Source organism: Ambystoma mexicanum, chromosome 4p (assembly GCF_040938575.1).
Source record: "Ambystoma mexicanum isolate Mex_15411 chromosome 4p, UKY_AmexF1_1, whole genome shotgun sequence".
NCBI lineage: Eukaryota > Metazoa > Chordata > Amphibia > Caudata > Ambystomatidae > Ambystoma > Ambystoma mexicanum.
The window spans coordinates 984,236,892-984,255,598 of NC_090927.1; the positions used below are offsets into that span (position 1 = coordinate 984,236,892).

Consider the following 18,707-nt stretch of genomic DNA (forward strand, 5'->3'; position numbering starts at 1 on the left):
ATAGACATGCAGTCAAAAAAGGTAGGTGCCCTCAACCCCTTTTCTGTCAGAGTGCAGTCAGAATTATGGGGTTGATGATCGCTTTGACAAGATGGCAGAGAAGCAAGGGACCTGTGAGAGCTCCAAAGGATGAGAGCGATAGGAGGAAACCAAGGGGGCTCCACACTGTGAGTAAACTCTGGAAGGGCCGTCCCAGGAGAAGGTTCTTTCTTTTGTGTTTGGAGTAGGAATGAAGTTTCTAGAATAGGACTTGTAGCATTTGTGTTTAGCTTAGGGGGTAGCTGGGAGGCTAAGGATGGTTTACTGTGATTTTATTGCTGAAATAATAGTGACGTACAATTACCAAGTGCAATAAATATTGCAAGAAAAAATATCTACATGCTTTTTACATTGCCCATTGTAAAAATACCTTTTTTCAGGGGGTAGGGTGGGCGGGAATTTCTTTTTTTGTGTGTGTCACCCCTTGTGGTCAACATTTATACATTTGTACAACCACTAGTGGCCAAGCATGGTCTGCTTTGCTATCAATACACTGATAACACCCTGATCGTATATCTTATTCAAGGGATCCACAGACAGACATAATTTGGTCCCTGATGGACGGTTCTATGTCATTCCATCCCCAGGTTTATTTTGCAGAATTCTTTTGCCGGCGATTTCTGGCCAAAAAAAATCATAACATTTTTTTAAATTAGGGGATTTCCCACCAATCTCCCCTTCGCAGTTATTTACAACCTATTCCCCTGACCTCTGACTCCTTGCATCCCTTTACCCAACCCCCACCATATTTTGCAATGATTTGAGTTTTCCTCAAATAAAAACCTGGAAATGAATGAACGTTGTACCCTGATGGACAGTCTGGGCAAAGTAAATTTGTCTGAAACTCATCCGAACATGACTGAACTGATGCTTGTAGCATCCGAGCATTTGGGAAGAGCCGAGAGGATGTGTGAGCCACCTGTGATCAATGCTGTCCTTCTGCTCTCAGTGGCTTAGATGTGTCTCCTTGTTTAACACTGCATGAATGCTTTCCTGAATTGGTGCAACAGTGGCTAATAGGTGTGCCCATCCTTCATGGCTCCTGGTGTGGAGTAATTGCAGTAGTGCACACATTAGTATAAACTCGGTTCGGCAAGTGAAAGACTTGTATGCAGAGTACACCAAAAGTCCAAGAGGGAGGATTGAACCAGTGCAGAATGCAGCAATAAGGCTCTCTCTCCAATCATTTACTGAAATGTCCATCTTCTCTGGCCAGCACGTGTGTCCGGGGGTCTTTAGTGTCAGCTTTGTTTTGTGAAGATGGAGCTTTGAGGTGACTTAGGCCATACTATTTGTGGTTTAAACTAGTATTTGAGGGCTCAGGGAACTGCATACCTGTGGGATGCGTGCCTCCTCTGAATGAGGTCATTGCAGCCAACGGTTTATAGTGATAATTTCGACAACAAAAATGTCGAAAGTCAAAATTTCGAAACAAAAATGTCGAAAAAAAAAATGTCGACTTTTTTTTTCAATGCATTTTTTTTTAAATGGGGGGGTTCCCCCCTACCACCCTTTTTTTTTATTGTTCCCTTTTTTTTAACTCCCGAACCCCTAAAATAAATATATAATTTAAAAAACCGAAAGTCGACATTTTTTTTTTCGACATTTTTTTGTCGACATTTTTTTTTCGAAATTATGACTGGCCACCGCAGCCAAGACTTGGTGGATGGCCTATTTTGAGGGCGGATTCTGAGGTACGGACTATCCACCCTCTGCGCCTTAGGTCTTCACCAAGGGTTACAGTATATCATGCTACTTCAGACGTGCTTCTGCAGTAGGAAGATACGGCTGCATGTGTGCATTTGCTTGGTTTCACATAACGCAAATCTTGCTGCGAAGCAATTGAGCATGCGCAACAACGGGATACAGTGATAGGGTAGGTGACTGTGTTAAGAGGAGAGAATAATAAGGGTAAACTTTGAAGGAAAGTATGTGGAGCGACACTATACAGAGGGATACTGGTTTGGCAGGGAAAAGTTTACATCTTGTATGATTTGTTGGCGGATCCATAGCTGGCCACCTGTTGAAGCTCTAATCCGGTGACTTTCACACAGCCTTAACTACCTACCTTCCGGGTTGCGTTCCTGGATCTGCATCCGTGATTCACTCTCTTGCGTTCGTCCGCTATGCGAGAGGAAGCAAAGTGCGTTCCCTTTTAGCCCCCAAAAGACTCCCAAGGCGCAAAGACATTAAGTCATTCCTTCCATCTTTTCCCACCCCTTTTGATGGTAATGTTTACTGGATTGATAAAGGAATTCTGAATTAAATTTTGCGTTGTTTCGCCCTATAATTGTACTCCCTTACTTCAATTTGCGATACATTTTAGTTGAATACAAACAGGAGAACATATCAACCAAAGCACGCTTTCTGAATTGACCTGCATAATAAAATGTGTGCCTGTTTGGAAGAGGGGGGCATTGTCACGGCACAATTACATTTTTGTGGTTCGTTTGCCTAACTTGGTGTGTCCCCTAAGCATTTTGCTGTCTTCTATGTTTGTTTGACTTTTTTGTGTTCCCTGAAACCTTTTTTGATGTGATGTCATCTGGTAACCTATAGGGCTACAAAGGAAGAGGTGCTTTGAAGCCCCTCTCCTATTTTGACCCCAGGGTGATTCAGTCACCATGAAAGTCTGCTGGGGTGGGTAGGACGGTGGCAGCTATACTTTTCTTATCGATACACCAGGAGTGCAGCCGTGGGTACCGCGCTAGAAGCCCAATGATCCAATATAGATGTCATCTGGGTGCTAATGCAGTTTTTTAAGTCCCACCCCCAGGCCACTTTGTTTGTGGCCTTTCTTTGGGTGGACGGTAAGACATGGCCAAAATGGCTGTTTTGCTATCGTAGGCTCATCCCGAGTCCACAAGGGCACCCTGGGTTTGGGTTTAAGACAACATAAACACACAGACAACCAGATCTGTCTATGCTCATCTCCTCATCTTGCCCAAATTTAAACAAGCTAAAGCTGACGGCTCACACTCCCCTGTCTTGGCAGCCCAGCTTTGGACACTCTCTCACCTACCCTGAGAGGGGAGCAGTCGTACCGAGCGTTCGGCAAGCTGTTCCAGCCGACCCCCCACACTGAACTGACATTCAAAAACCCTGCTCTTCTACCTTGCAATGTAAAAACCCACTAGATAGCTTTTCTGTAACAGCCCCGTGATGCCCTCGGGTTTAGTGCGCTTTATAAATGTAAAAATAAATAAATAAATGAACCTGCGTAGGTTCTCCAAGACATTCCAACCAACGTCCTGTATGGGAGTATCCGTGTGTCTTGTATTTTTTCTGGCCATCCCTGCAGTACCCTGCTTCACAGTCCTCTGGCTTGTGCAAACTTGCCTCTTCAATTGGCATTTCACCTTGTGGTCTTCTCTCTTGCCTCGAATGTTCATCGGTATTAATGTGTTAGGAGGTGTTGCCTGAAGTATGATTACGCATCTTACAGTATGACAGGATCTTGTTTTTACTGAAAGTATTGAAATAGCGGTGATGTTTACAGGGAGGATAATTAAAAATATCTACGCTTTGTTTAACAAACACATTTAATATAGTGATTGGAACATGCACAGTTTTTATCCAACATATGTCAAAATAAACTTTCATAAATATTATTTAGAAGAAAAAGCAATGTCCGGAAAAGCCGTGCATGGCAGCCTATTACGCAGTTGGTAATGCAATCAGAACTGTTGTGGAATCTATGTGATGACTGCACCACCCGTAACTGCGCCGACGAAAATGTCGATGGCAATTACTGCGCGGCGCAGTGATCAAATAGATCACTTTATAGGCGTGCCCCAGCCCGCATTCCCTTAACCAAGCCCCCCCACCTCACTTACCTTTGTGGCGCAGGTCTATCGATGACAGTTTGAATCCTGGCTTCCGCGGTTCACATCCCAACTTCTGAATATTTTTTGCCGCGGCCCGGATCAAGGAAAATCGGTCCAGAGTCCAGCACTGTTGAGTTAAGTGTTCCCTGTACAAATGACTGAACCATAACATAAATAAATGCACCAATCCCTTGCCTCCCCTGCTTATTCCAGCCAGCGCGCAAGAACTGATGCCTCGTCTTCTGAAGTGCAGTAGGTTTCTGTGCCACAAAAAGAGTTGCTGAAACTAGGTGGACTGGTTTTCTGAGATTTCTGTGTCTAATACCCCGATATATGGAGGGTTTCTGATCACTGTTTCACAGTCACGGTTAAGCTTGAAGATGTCTTGGTCAGTGATGGTGGTGGAACACTCAGGAATGCCGCATCCCTAAAAGCCAATGATTTGCATCGGAGTAGAGCGTGGTTGGGCAGTGCCACGACATATGGAGGGTTCCTGATCACTATGTCACAGTCATGATTAAGCTTGAAGATGTCTTGGTCAGTGATGGTGGTGGAACACTCAGGAATGCCGCATCCCTAAGAGCCAATGATTTGCATCGGAGTAGAGCGTGGTTGGGCAGTGCCACTGTTCTACCGATCTACAGCTGATGATGCAGGGCTTGCGGTTCTCTACTACTGAGGAGTTCCCGCTGCTGCCTTTTCCTAGGGACACTGGCACTTTTTCCATGGCTGCCCTTGTGCATGTTTTGTGGGGACTTGCACACCATGGAATTAGTTTGGAGAGGCCATTGTGACTTCTGCGTTGCATGTGCACTCAGTTTGCGGTGGAAAAATGCATGCATCTGCAAGAGGTGCAGGTCTGTGTAAAGAAAAAGTGGCAGCGTGTGTAATTTTTGCTTCCCTCTGACCCATCGTCTGACTGTTCGTGTGTGGGAGATCTGAGTGTAAGCGGTTTGCACGGGTAGTAATTCCATGAGCGCGCATGCTCTTACTCCATGGGAGTAACCAATAGATCTTTAGTGCACCTTACACATTCCTGTGTCCAGCCATCACATTGGGCGTGGGTTACGAGGGCTGTGTGAATGGCAAGTCGCTAGACCCCGGGACAGCAGGGGAGCATGAACTGGGAGCGGGACAACCTCAATTCTGCTATAGGATGAGATGTTTCATGACCTGATGTGGATATTTGTGTGCACGCTGAGATGTTTGTGTGCACGCTGAGATGTTTGTGTGCATGCTGAGTTCTTTGTGTGCATGCTGAGATGTTTTGTGTGAATGACTTAAGACTGCCACTTGGTCAATGACCCATGTCTCTTTTCCTTTAGGTGAACTATCTGCTGCTTCCCCATGTGGATCTTCTCTGACGCTCTCACCAGCTGATGACCTTGCCAAGATGTAAGCAGACAACATGAATATTGTTTACCATTGCCACCAGCAGGTTTCCTATCTTTTATGCATTCTGTGGCTCTCCTCTGATGACGTATTATTGCTTTCTACAATATCATCTTGTCTCTCTTGAAAGAGGCAGCGATTTTAGTGAAAAGTCATAGATGGATATTTTAACTTGGCCGGGTACAGGTTTGCAAATGAAAGTACTTGTACCCCTCATACTACATATTGTCTCCAGAGGATAGTTCAGGGGCAAAGTGCTCGCCTTGGAAGCAAGACTACACTGAGAAACAGTGGTTCGATCCCGGGTCTGCACTTAGAAACCTCTGGGTATTAAGTGCTTTATAAATAACCTTTCATATCATATTCCCCTTCAATCGAACGGGTTTACATCTCCACCTTGTACATGTTTACATCTCCACCTTGTACATGTTTACATCTCCACCTTGTACCTGTTTACATCTCCACCTTGTACATGTTTACATCTCCACCTTGTACATGTTGCTAAAACCTCCAGATTGTCGCCACAGTCCTGACAGCGAAAAACATACATGGGACATGTAGTTACATTTGGCCATATCAGACTCGGTGGTTGGAAAAAGAATGTTCTAATCCTTTTGGCATGGAAACTGATTTACATCACATGTTAGCACAACACATGCAGGGGTGGACTGGCCTATAGGGCACTCTGGAGATTTCCCGGTAGGCCTCTGCACCCTGAGCATCATTTGTGTGGTATTTCCATGTTTTCTCACAGGAAAAGGGTTGGGCTTGCTGCAGATGTGTAATTTGGGACCACTTTGACAATTATTTCCCGGGCCTCTTTTGGTTCCCAGTCCACCCCTGAACACATGTCTTCCATCCATGCCTCCCTCTGTATTTAGGTTGTAGTAACACTTTACTAGAATTTAGATCACATGTTGTGGTCTTGTGACACGTTTGCCAATATTTGAGACGGTTTTGAAGATAGAATTAAGCTAATTTCTGGACATAAAATCCTTAAAAATCTTAACATTCCATACACCTTCCACTGGAAAATGGCATTGTTCCATATCTAGCCCAATGGGAAATTGGTGATCCCACTCATTAACTGTAGTGGAAAAAGCAGGTGTTAAAAATACAGCAATCCAATGGCTAAACTGAATTATGAGATCCAGTCACAGGACCTGTGCCACGTCTCCGCTAGAGGGAAGTTCTCACAACAACACGCAGTGAACGTGAATGCACTCGTGCAAGTGCCAAAGACATTGGAGTGAAACTTGCCACACTGCAAAGAAACATTATTTAGATGCAAAAAGGCATTGAGCAAATTTGCTTTTTTCACTGGCACAAATTTGCCTTAGTGCTAATTACACTTGCACAGGGCAAAGTTTCTGCAATGAAGGCATGTGTTTGCTGTTCAGTGAGCTGCAGGATCAACTTACCTTATGAGCCCTGGAGGGTCTCTCTTGTGGTGTTTTCTACTTGCCCTGGAAGTACGTCCACTTTTTTGAGCTTTTATATCAAATTCTCTGATGCCTAATTACTTAAGAATCTCATATGATATCGTTGACCTATTTTTCATGATATTTTGAAACATGTGTTTTTAAATCCAATGTGTTCAATCCGTGCTATCATGAAGAAATCCTTTCTGGTATGTCTTTCCTTTTTCTGAGCCTTTTGTCCTACACACCAGGAATGGCTTCTTCATGCTCTGCGGTGCCTGTGAACCATTATTTGAAAAAATCATTTTCAAACAGGGAGCTGGGGTTAACTGAGCAAGATTGCAGAGGAGATGAAATGTGTCCAGGTAACCTGGGGGGTTATTTTCACATTACTTCTGCTGATTCTCTTCCTGACACTGGGAGATTGTCTTTGTGGAGATCCGGCATATGTTCCTCATCAGGCAGCAGCCTCTTCCCAGGCACATGTACTGAAATTGACACAATTTAGCTGCGCTCTGGGTCTGTCAGGTGCTCCGCTTGAGCTCATGCACGGATCACTGAGGTTAATCTCCATGCCCCGCTATCCTTTTTTAATGCTGGTGTGTCCCACTTCTGCGTGTGGGAGCATAGATGGGACCACAGAGCGGGAATTAGCTTTATTACAATAGCTTGTTACGGTTATTGCCTTGCAATGCTTCTGGTCGACCGCCCCATTAGCCTCTGCCGCCCCATTGCACCGGGCAGTGCTGGGTCTCCTAATCACTTACCTGCCTTCTTGCCTACTGAGGTTCTGGTGGCCTTTGCGCGCCACTGTGATGGCCGGTGCTCGTCGTCCTGGACAGCCGACTTGCAGCACAAAGGAGTGCACATTCAGCAGGTCCTGCCTGGTGGCTGAAGTGGTGGGAAGGCTGTGTCTGTCCCTGTAGGATGTGCAAAGCAGTAGCATTGCTGCCTACTGTTGGTGCAGCCTCATTCTGATCTGGGCAGTCCTCCTGCATTGCCGGGTGTACTGAGACCCTCTCCCCTCCACTATGCTGCACATCGACAAGGCGCAGCTTAGTTAAACGGGCACAGTGTGGAAGGGAGCCATATCTGGGCATACCCCGTGCCCCATAGGGAGACTCACTGTAAACAACAAGCATTGGCAATGCCAACAGTTTTGGCTTTTGTGTGTATATGGGAAAGGCATTCTCCCGGTCGAACTAAGGACTATTTTAGGTACTGACCACTTTCCCATGTTAAATCCTATATATACTCTTTCCTGGGTCAATTTCACAACTGGCAGCATTCGTTCTTGTGGCTACTCCTTGCCTTGAGCACTTAGCATTTTCTGCATTTTTTTCTCTCCAGTGGGCAGTCATGTGCTAAATGAATGGGACATCATTACCCTCCAGCAAGCCCTGCCACACTTCTTCCCCATCTATAGGGTCATTCCCCGCTGACGCTATAAGTGCTCTCTGCCACTTTAGCATGAATACCGGGCAGGCACAAATCCGTTTTTTAAAAAAAAATCAAATTCTATTTCATTACCAGTGCAGTTCGGTTATACATCTGTTTGTCTTTTGGTATTCCCATTATATGCCCTGTTTTATCCAAGGTGTCCACAAGGTTGCATTTCAACCTTAAAGAGTCCATACATATGAGTTAGGACATTCTTTGGGGTGCAACCATGCTACTGGTGCCATTACTGCTGCTTTTTGTTGCTAAATTAATCAACGCCTCTTCTCGATCGTACCCCAATTTATGTGCTTTCCATTACTGCTTATATTTTGCTAATGGGAGGTCATCAGTAATTAGGCCCAATTTCCCCTCCCCGCCCCCGCCTCACCAAGTGCCTGCACATTTTAGTGCAATTGACCTGTTTGTTGGGGTCGGGGGGCGGGTGCCACTAGGGCCATACTCCAGAGTCATTTCTCATAATACAGTTGGCAGTGTGTGTATCAGAGAGTGGATATCCCGCAGGAGTGCAGACAGGAGTGGCCGGGGGAGGTCTGATAGAAAGGCTCTCCAGTGGTTATAGCTGGTTATCTCTGTACCTGCGCACATGAGCTTTGAACGCAGCCGCTTTTCCTAGACCAAGCTACAGGCGGCCAAGGTGTATCCTGCAGGCTGCACAGCGGTGCCTCTCAGTGCCGCCAGCTGTTGGCTGCATTCCCGTTCCCAGGTATGTGTATTCTGCAACCTCTTCCACTGTGTACCCCTGTAGTGTCCAGTGGAATTTGCACGTATGTTCATTGTTGGTGTCCTGAAATGTAGTAATCTTGGTTTTGTTGCCATGCATTCTTAGATCCTGTAAGGTTACAAATATCTTTAGCAGGTTTAATAGACCTTTTAACTCTTTGGGGTGTTGTTAAGGAGCACACGACCATCTGTACAACCCAGCCAAGCACGTGTTGTTAATCCTAACTTGAGCGGGTGCGTTGCTTTTGTGGCTAATGTCAGCGAGAGGTCCGCCTTATATAGGTTAAAGAGGAGCGGTGCCAAAACACAACCTTGCTTCAGCCCCGTGGTTGTGTTCAGGGATCAAATCCTAAAAATAAAAGTGGGGGGACTCATCAACAAACGCGATGGGATGTGACGTTGCCAGAAATTAGCATATCAAGGTGAAATATGCACATTTCATTAAATTGGCATTGCAGCCACCCAAATTTCAGAGGACGAATCGAGTTTTCCTTTCAGAAAACCATGACACACACAAAACCAAGAGAGGATATTTTCTTCTAATAGTGTTTTTGAAAATGTTAAAAGGTGTGTATGTTTTAATCTCCAAGGACCAATACAGATGTGTTCCCTGGAACTTGCAGTACCGAAATGAGACATTTCACCCTTAGTTGTTTCGTATTTTACATCTGGTTATAGAGTGCAGTGGTGAAGTGTCGGGCCTACATACCTAACCACTGTGGTTCGATCCCTGCGGCTGGCTTCAATTCAGGAATTCAAAGAGGACATTCAAGGCTTCTCATTTTAGCTAGGGGGGCTGAGTCAACCCTCTAATAAAAATGGGTGGACTGTGTCCACCCGCGTGTACCCTCGACTTCAGCCCTGGTTGTGTTGATTGAGGAGGTAAGTTTGCCGAAGTGGAGCAGTGCTTGCGAAATCCCAGTTGTTTGTAGGGTACAATTTGGTTCTGCTCTGCCCACTCCTCTAGCTCTGCCAACATCTCCTTGGCAAAAAATGTTGCTGGAGCTTGCAGCATGGCCAGGATGCGGTAACTATTAGGATCACCACGTGGGCCACGTTTGTGTACTGGAACCGTTTCGGGGAGACAGGCAGCATCAGTAATGGCTAAAAATAGCTAATTCAGCACTTTACTCCATCTCCTGAGGAGTAGCTTCATTGGTACTCTGCAGATACTTTCCCGGGCTGGGTCCCTAGAACCTTTGCAGGTACCTATATGTTTGGCTATCTCCCTTTTACCGCCTTTAAAGGCCCATTTGTCTGTTGCCCATGGTCGCACTTCTCTGGACCCTTCGACTTTAGCCAAAAGTTCTTGATGTAATTCACCCAGGACTCCCCCGAGGCTCCCAATATCAAAATGCTGTTATGCAGCTGCTGGGTCAAGATTTTCCAGAAGTTCTAGTATCGTTATTCTCAACGTGCTGATCAGATATTGGCAGTTTGTGTTGGGGCCAGTTTGTCACGTGCTGCCTTACGCAGATCTCTTGTAAGACTTCCCTTTCTGCTGCATATGTGGCGATCATAAAAGTGCCTTTGTGGGGCCCTCTGAGTTTTAACCTGTAGAGCTTGTGTTGGGGGAGGTTTGGGCCGTTGTTTCGGAAATGGTAAGTAGCAGATTCTAGCATCCTCAGTTCACCCATCCCACAAAGAGTAGTGGGCCCTAATGGAGCCCTCCGCCAGCCTCTGCGAAGCACCCCCTCACTTGCATCATTCACAACCACTGGGATTTTCTCTGGGCATGCCCAGATTAATTGCAGGGTATGCTGAGGCCTGCTCTCCATTGTAATTCATCCCTGGGCTGGTACTCCAGGCACAGTCATAAGTAGTATATTGTATGCATACAGCACTGTTACATGTGTTTGCCCACGCACTTGTATACAAGATTATCGCTGTCTAAATCTAACTGGTCTTGATAATGTTTCTCACCACCTAGCAAATAGTAGCGTTGTAGAGGCAAGCTTTTGCCTGGTAATCCCGCGCAGTCTGTAATACGTTCAGTTTGGGCTGTTTCTCCTCACCCTGGCAATTGGGGCGTGGCATAGCAGTTGCGCTGACTTTATCAAATAGTCTCCAAATTGCAGTTCCTGCGTTACCGAGTACAGCCATCCCCATCACAAACAGTTGGGCATTTTCTTAGCAAACAGGGGGATGCAACCGCCGTAGAGTGGTCGCTGTTTCTGGCCCGTGTGTGTATTCGACATAATTCCATCCAGGCACAAGCGATGTTCCTGCCAACCACAAATTCTGATTGATCCAGATGTGAACCAGCTGTGTTGTCCAAACTATTACAGCATATCTCTGCCAAGATTGTCCTGCTGAAGTGCTGGAGCGAGCAGAGCTTGAAGGACATGCAGTCATGTGGGTATAGGCTTCCTCCACGTGCGTGGGGCATTCCTACCGGTTCACGGATCAGTGACACCCCCGGGCCTTAAGTGTTGTGTCCCATTCTTGGTAAATATTCCTTAGTGAGCGCTTCTCCTTGCCCAGGACCTTCCCCCAGCCAGGTTCATAATAACACATTTCACTTCTCTAGCTGATCCAGGTCCTGCTCATTCTGAATCTATAATTGAGTCAATCACTGTTCAGCTTACGCCATTGCAGACATAACAACATATGAACATACAACGATGACATCATCACAAACACCTTCAAAATAATACATGTCATTATTTAAACACGACAGAAAAAAAGGGACATCAAATCCATTCCATAAAATCCCCTATTTACAACAAAAGAGCGGCATGGAAGAAGGACATGGCAATTCACCGCAACAGTAGGTGCCCAGAATTGGTAATAATCTACCTTTGTTTCTTCCACGATTTTGGGCTAGGTGTCAAAAGCGCCCAGAAAAGTGCCATTTGCAGAAGAATTCTTCCCCGCAAATTTTAAATTCTGCGTTCATCTGAACTCTCTTTAAAACTACTGTCTCATGACTGCGTTCTTTTCTAATAATAGTAGCCAGTCCCCTCTCTCTCTCTATTAGCCACTGTAAATGTCGAGTAGATGTACATCCTTTGCATGTGTATCTTAAATGTATATCTTGGTGGCATGTCTTCACATCTTTAATCATTTGCATCTATTGCGTTTACGCGTGGTTTGCTCGGTATTCAGGGAACAAGAACATCAAATGAAAAAAGTGTAAGGGGTTATAGAAACAATAAAAAAGCTCGCAGGGTATTCACTGCATTATAATGCCATTCTAAGGACCGGTTTGCAAACATAGCTATACCTGTGATGCACAGTTTAAACCCTTCCCATTTAGCATCGAAATATTATCGTCATTCGCACACCCCAATATCACACTGGTTACAAATGCTTCTCACTAAGGCGACCATAACGGCCTTATCCCAGACAGATACAAGAGGAAATGGACCTAATGTACTAAAAATGGCAGGGATAAACAGATTCACTGTGAAATGGCACCTCTGCATGCAATAAACACAAAGCAAATATGCACTCACCATGTAGAAACACAGACACTAGGTTAAATATGCATGCATAAATAAATGATATCGTTTGCAACCATAAAGACATGAAGAACATGACATAAGCAATGTATAAGCTGAAATGCAACAAACGGTACACATATATAGCTTACTAACATAGAAATGCGAAAGTAATAGGCAGCCATCTTCCAAAATGGAAGTCGCAGCACGCATTGAAATAAATCAGAGGCAGTGAGGCTTCATGGAGACCCAAACTGCTGAAATGACATAAATATGGATCTCTGCAGGGCACAAACAGTAGCTCCAAGGTTACAGAGAAATCAGGGAGTGCAGGGATGGCTCGGAGAAGAACACAAGATAGTAATTCTCAAGACAAAGGACATATTTCTCTGAGATTAATTAAAGAACAACCAGCCTTTGAACACTAGGTGCAGCATAATTATGAGCCCAAAACTGTATAAAGAATAGATCACCCAAGTCTCTAATGGTCAGCAAAGTAATGACACTCGCGTTCAAGTTAGCTAAAATCTCAATAAATGCAGGGTGAAATAATTCAGAACATGGTCCTCTCACACGTGACCCATAATTCAAGAACACTGTCTACTCATTAGCCCCAGACACAGATATGCAGCTGCTTCGACTCCCCACATATTCTTAGAACTAAGGCGCATGGCATGGCCGACTGTAGGAATAAGGGATAGTGTCTGGGCTTCTCTCCCCCTACTCCCATTTTGGCTCATGTGTTGACGACTTGTCAATTGTTCAAGGTTGGTAAGTAAGGTGCCAACCAATAGAATCTATCAATGTTGTGCGTCCCAGTGCATGTTGCATTAACCAATCAAGTAATAAAGAGGTGACATTTATTCACCACTATCAATTTAGAGGTGGTCTCAGGTGGAAAGGACTAACCCCTATATCTTCTATATGTATCAAAATCCCTTAATCAATCCCTTAAACAATCCCCGTACCCTGTAGGTTTTTGCAATCAAGATTGTAGTATTTAGATTCATAAACTGTTGTTGTGCATGAGAAGATTGAGAGTGTTGTGAGACCCTTGATGCTTGTATACTGTCCCTGCTTTATGTGGATTGTTAATAAAGCAGGTTTTGCCATTTACTTTGACTATTTCCGTTATTGAGTTCAGGATTTCCCGGCCAATCATTTACGTTTAAAGTGGGGTTTTCCAGGCCATCTTCACAGTGTGATATGTTCCTGCAGTACGTCTAGGAATATAGCATCTATGAGTGTATACACTGGAAACTTCTGCATTCGCTTGTTTGTTCGCTCTATCCCCCACCTTCCAATTGCCAAATCAATGGCGAGTGATCTGATAACATTCGAGACCCATATTCTGAGTATTGTGTAAAACCCCTGATTCGGAGGAAAAATGTGGTAATCCTTGATGTTACTATGTTTGTGTCTCCTTTCTATCTATCTATCTATCTATCTATCTATCTATCTATCTATCTATCTATCTGTCTGTCTATCTATCTATCTAGTCAAATATCCATCACACAATTGAATTGACTCCTCGTTTCAATTTTGTCCATTTCTGGTTATATCTCGGCTACCATGAAGGCAGCGTCATGTACGTGTGTCCTATTGCTGGCTTGCCATTGTGACAAGCTCAACAACTCTTCAGTGCTAACATCAGTTGGTGTGCTGCCCTCTAGTGGGAAATACCAGCATTGCAAGATGTTGTGTTCTTCAGTATGCATTTTATTATGTCCATCTTCTCGGAATTCATGTTTTCACACTTCTTCAGGGCATACTGAGATAGCGTTTTGCTCTTATGCGCTACTTATTGTGGCTTCCACTTATTAAAGTGCTGAAATGGGGGCCCTGTAAAACTCTCTGTCACTTGGGTAGTCAGCTTTGAGCTGGGCGAGGTCAATCAAGGTGTAATCAATTCTTTTGGCTCTGAATTGTTAACTGTATCAAGTCAAGTCATCAAGTCAAGTTCGAGTTTATTTCGGAATAGATTCAATTAAACAAACAAAACGGTTCATACAAATACTAAACACACAAGCAGAATAAGAGGAGAACAAATACAGCGTGATATTAATTACAGAAATAAAGGATATTCCTAAATTTTAGAACCTGATGAAGATAAGACAGTAATGCCCAACCTATTAATGGAAGATGAGTCCTTCATGAGTAGTATAATGATGAGCGGCATTGTTAACATACTGCCCCTATCAAAATTGGTAACATTGTTTTAGATCTTTCATAAGAATAATCTGGGCAAAAGAACATCAATTGTAACAGATCTTCACATAGTGCGGGACACAACTCAGCAGTGACAGCCCTTACAGCAATACAGTTAAAACGTGCCCTTTTGATTAGGCATCTACCATTGATCTGATCACTCTTTAAAAGGAAATCCTGGATTTAATTGGTTCCAAAAAGAATATATCTGCGTTTGGAAGGATTTAATGTTTCATTGCTCTGCGGACAATCTTGAGACGAGGACTTTAAGCATGTTATAAATTCCTTTTTCATCAGCTGATCTAAAGTGCATGGAGCAGAAAAGTGCACCAGTGCATACATTTTCATCGTTGACTCCTTAACATGTTTAAACCACAGCACAGTAGAAGCACCTGTTTTCGTTACATATTGGTAATAATAAACTGTGTTAAAAAGGCCTTAAGGTTTGATCAAAGTCAGTGAAAAACAGGTTCCAATGACATATCGTCCCAGAGAAAGCACAGGCCCAGTTCTGTGTTTGCACAGCATAGTTGGGAGGTGATCTTGGAAGACCAAACAATTTATTGAGAAAGCCATTCTCCACCATTTGAAGGGAAGAGACATTGAAAACCGCAGAACGTGGCACCATATATTGCTACGTAGTTAGTTTTCATCATTTAGACTTAAAAAATCATGTTTTTTGGTTGGAATTTGCACATTTTCATCAGGCATGCAACACCCCCTAAAGCCTGCTTCTTCCTAGGTACCTTATTAGCAATATGGGAGCCACCTATTAACCTAGCAGAAAAACAAACTCCTAAGTAATCAGTTTCTGACACCTGTGGAATGACTGGTTGCTAAACATCTTCCGTATTTTGGAAAACCTCCTATTTAGGGGGCAAACCATAAATGCAGACTTTATAATTTTCACATTAAGATCTAGGTGATTCATAAAGACAGTTTAAGTAAGCCAATACTGGTAGAGACATTTTGACAATCCTGGGTGATCCACACCACTCTTTGCAAGAGAGTCATCCAGGCCTTTAATATATATAGAAAACAATAATGGTGCCAACACACAAACTTGGCACACTCCTGAAGCACTCGTAAAAAAGGGAGTGCAATGGCCGTTGTCTCTGCTTCTTTCACATGCTTTATTGACCCTTATGTAAGTGAATCAGGATATTTAAAATATCCTTTGGACAATTTAATGACCTGAGCAGCAGCCACACATTGGATCTATTGACTTTGTCAAAAGCTGTGCTCAGGTCTATAAAAGCTAAATAAGTTGTCTCTTTCTTTACATACAAACAGCGTGCATCTACCAAGTGAAGGTTGAGGGCTTGTTCACCTGTCCACAGTCGAAGCGAAAACCCAGCTTTATGCCTGCCAAGATGTTATCTTCTCCTACCTATTGCTCCAATTTCTTAAGAATTACCCTTCCAAATATTTTGAAATTGGTATCAAGGAGTGAAATAGTCCATAGGACTACTCTATTACCTTTATAAATATTGGAAAAAATTGCTGCGAGGTTCCAGAACTTGGGAATCTTGCCACTTTTTATTATTGCATTATAGATAATGGTAATTATGGGTGCCTAAAATTCGATCAAACCTTGAAAAAGATAAACTGGTATTCTATCCGGACCAGGGAAGCGATTAGGAGCCTGCTTCAAACTGGACTCTAATACATCTTGTATAGAACATAGAAGAGGTGGTAAACTGCACTCATTAACCAAGCACAGATATCATATCACTCATCATGTTGGCTTTACACTTGATGCCTGTAGAAAATACCAAATCAGAGTAAGGAAATATGTCCAGATGGGCTGCATCAATGCAGGCCACTATGTCCATGTCAGAACACTCATGTAGGTTTTACTCTTGATGCTAGTAGAAAATGTCATGCCATAATAAAAAAGTGTTCTTATATGGCTATACTGGCCTACACTGCTAGAGCCAGTCTGTAAAATGCTTGAAATGTGCAGCCAGACTGGACCTATTTTAAACATGGACAGGCTCGCTGCACCAATATAGGTCAGTATGGCCACATAAGAACACTGTTTATGTTGTTTTTATCTTCAAAGCCAGTAAGAAAATGTGTCCAGACTGGCTGCAGCAATGTAGGTCAGTTTGGCCATGTAAGAACTCTTCTAATGTTGGCTTGACCTTTGATGCCAGTAGAAAATGCCATGCCACATTAAGAAAGTGTTCTTATATGGCCATACTTCCTTACACTGGGGGGACCAGTCTGGACATGTTTAAACAAGGGGCACCTTGACACACATCTAGCCCTGTAGTAGCCCAGCCTGCATCCAGAATAGGCTATTACGAGGCTGAGGAAGCAAAACATTCCCGGCCTTGCCTGGACCATTGGGCATGTGTGTTGGAGTACTAGAACTGTCAAAGGGAAATCACATTTCCCTTTACATTAATAGCCAGCCAGGAGCGCTTCCTCAATTGATTGTTGAACCTGAGGAAGCGTTCAGTGTTTTAACATGGCTGGTTTGCTGGTTTGGCTCACTCTGTTAGTTCTTAGGGCCACCGGGAGATCTTATTCCCCCCACCCCACACATCGACATTTAGCTGGGGTCTCCGGTAAGGCTAGCTGTGCACCTGCTCAGTTCCCAATGCACAGACATTCTAAGAGAATTATATATAGGATTATGTTAGAGGGTATGGGTCTGCTTTTCAAAGTTTTGCACTGGAACCAATCCCACAATTGTACTTGCTACATTACGCATAACACACATCTGACTATCCTTGGGCCATCTTTGCGCTGCTCATATGCAAATACTATGGACCAATAGTTGTTCGTGGGTGAATCACAGATACTCCTATGCAACTCTTTCAGGATCAGACCCCATGCTACACTACTCAGAGCTTTACACATCCATTGACATAGTTATGAGGGTTTTGTGGCAACTTTAGGCTGCATTTCTTATTAAACTGCAGGCCTCGAGAAATTGGTCTTTTCATTGTGATGTGGCTGTCGGAGTTGCACTGGTTCCTTTGTCTTGCAATAGTCAAGTATTCAGTTCTGGCAGAAATAAAGACCAGTTCTGAATAAAAGCAGTGGATGTCATTGCACAGAGGGGACAACTCACATTTGCACTTCTGTGCAAAATGGCCCTCCATGCAATTTGAAATATTTATTACATGTCGTGGAAAGGGAAAATAGAAAAACAAGCATTACGTGCTGGAAAAAAAAGTGTAAATGCCATCCAACAATGAATGATTGTAGGCGGCATTTCCAATGGATTTCGTAGGAAACCATTGAATTAAAGACAGTACAAATGTAAGTTAAATCCTGCACCCCAGCTCTGCCTGACAGAAAGATAAAATCCCCCTTATTGGGAAAAGGGGTGTTAATGTGTAACACCTTTTTATATGACCTTGTTTTTAGATCTGAGGTGCTTAAAAAAGTAGCCCCACTGTGAGCTCTCGTGGTCTGGGGTGCTTTGCCAGTGTGCTCCCTGATTATATTTCCAACTTGCTTATGCCTGACTGGTCTGTGGCCTAGCAGATGTATTTTGCCAACCAGTTGTGTGCAACTTCCCCTTGTGTTCTAAGTAGAGTGCTTGTTGTGTCCTCAGAACTTTCACCTTTGGATGCCTTCTGCGCCATTCGTTTCCCATTGGATTGCTCTGTTCTTGTTTTCTATCCATTAGTTGACAGGAGTTCCCACTTGTACTGTTTGTTGCTGTTAACTAATTCCCCAATTTCTCTCTAGCCTACTATTCCGGAATATCTTGTGATGTTCTAAGATTTTGATGATTCAAGCAGTGAGCCGCGGCAGCAAAGGTAGCTAAATTGTACTCAAACAGATAAGTGCACACTCAGCCTGGTAATAAAATAACATTACCAAATCATTCAGTTTATGCACTTGCAGGAATCGGTCTGCTCTGGTCACTGGTCTGTTTGTTCCCGTATCTTCACCCTCTTGTCTAATATTTGCATACCACTGGGACCCACTTACAATATTTTGGCAAAATCAAAAAGCAGTAGGAAGTCAAGGAAAAAGTTCATGATAGGCTCCACACCACCCCCCCCTAGCTAATGTTGGCCTCTTGTGGTCCTTGGTTGCAGCGAGTTTCTAGATTTTGGACAATCATAGAAGATGGCGGGTCATGATCCAAGCCCTATGGATTGGTACACTTCCACTTCGTGATGAAAGTGGTGGCCTGCTTTCTCAGTCATTTTTACTGAGTCACAGTA

At 43.8% G+C, this 18,707-nt stretch overlaps 1 protein-coding gene across 4 annotated transcripts in view; it reads left to right on the forward strand.

The window, feature by feature from the left end:
* Positions 1-18,707, forward strand: part of SCML4 (Scm polycomb group protein like 4) — a 752,090-nt gene that overhangs the window by 193,744 nt on the left and 539,639 nt on the right. For all 4 annotated transcript variants that reach the window (XR_011260473.1, XM_069606558.1, XM_069606557.1 and 1 more), the window contains one exon: positions 5,192-5,261. Coding sequence is in view for 1 of the 4 variants with exons in the window: in XM_069606557.1 (XP_069462658.1) it covers positions 5,246-5,261 (16 nt within the window). In the remaining 3 variants the exon portion in view is untranslated. Of the gene's footprint in view, positions 1-5,191; positions 5,262-18,707 lie in introns of those variants that run through there.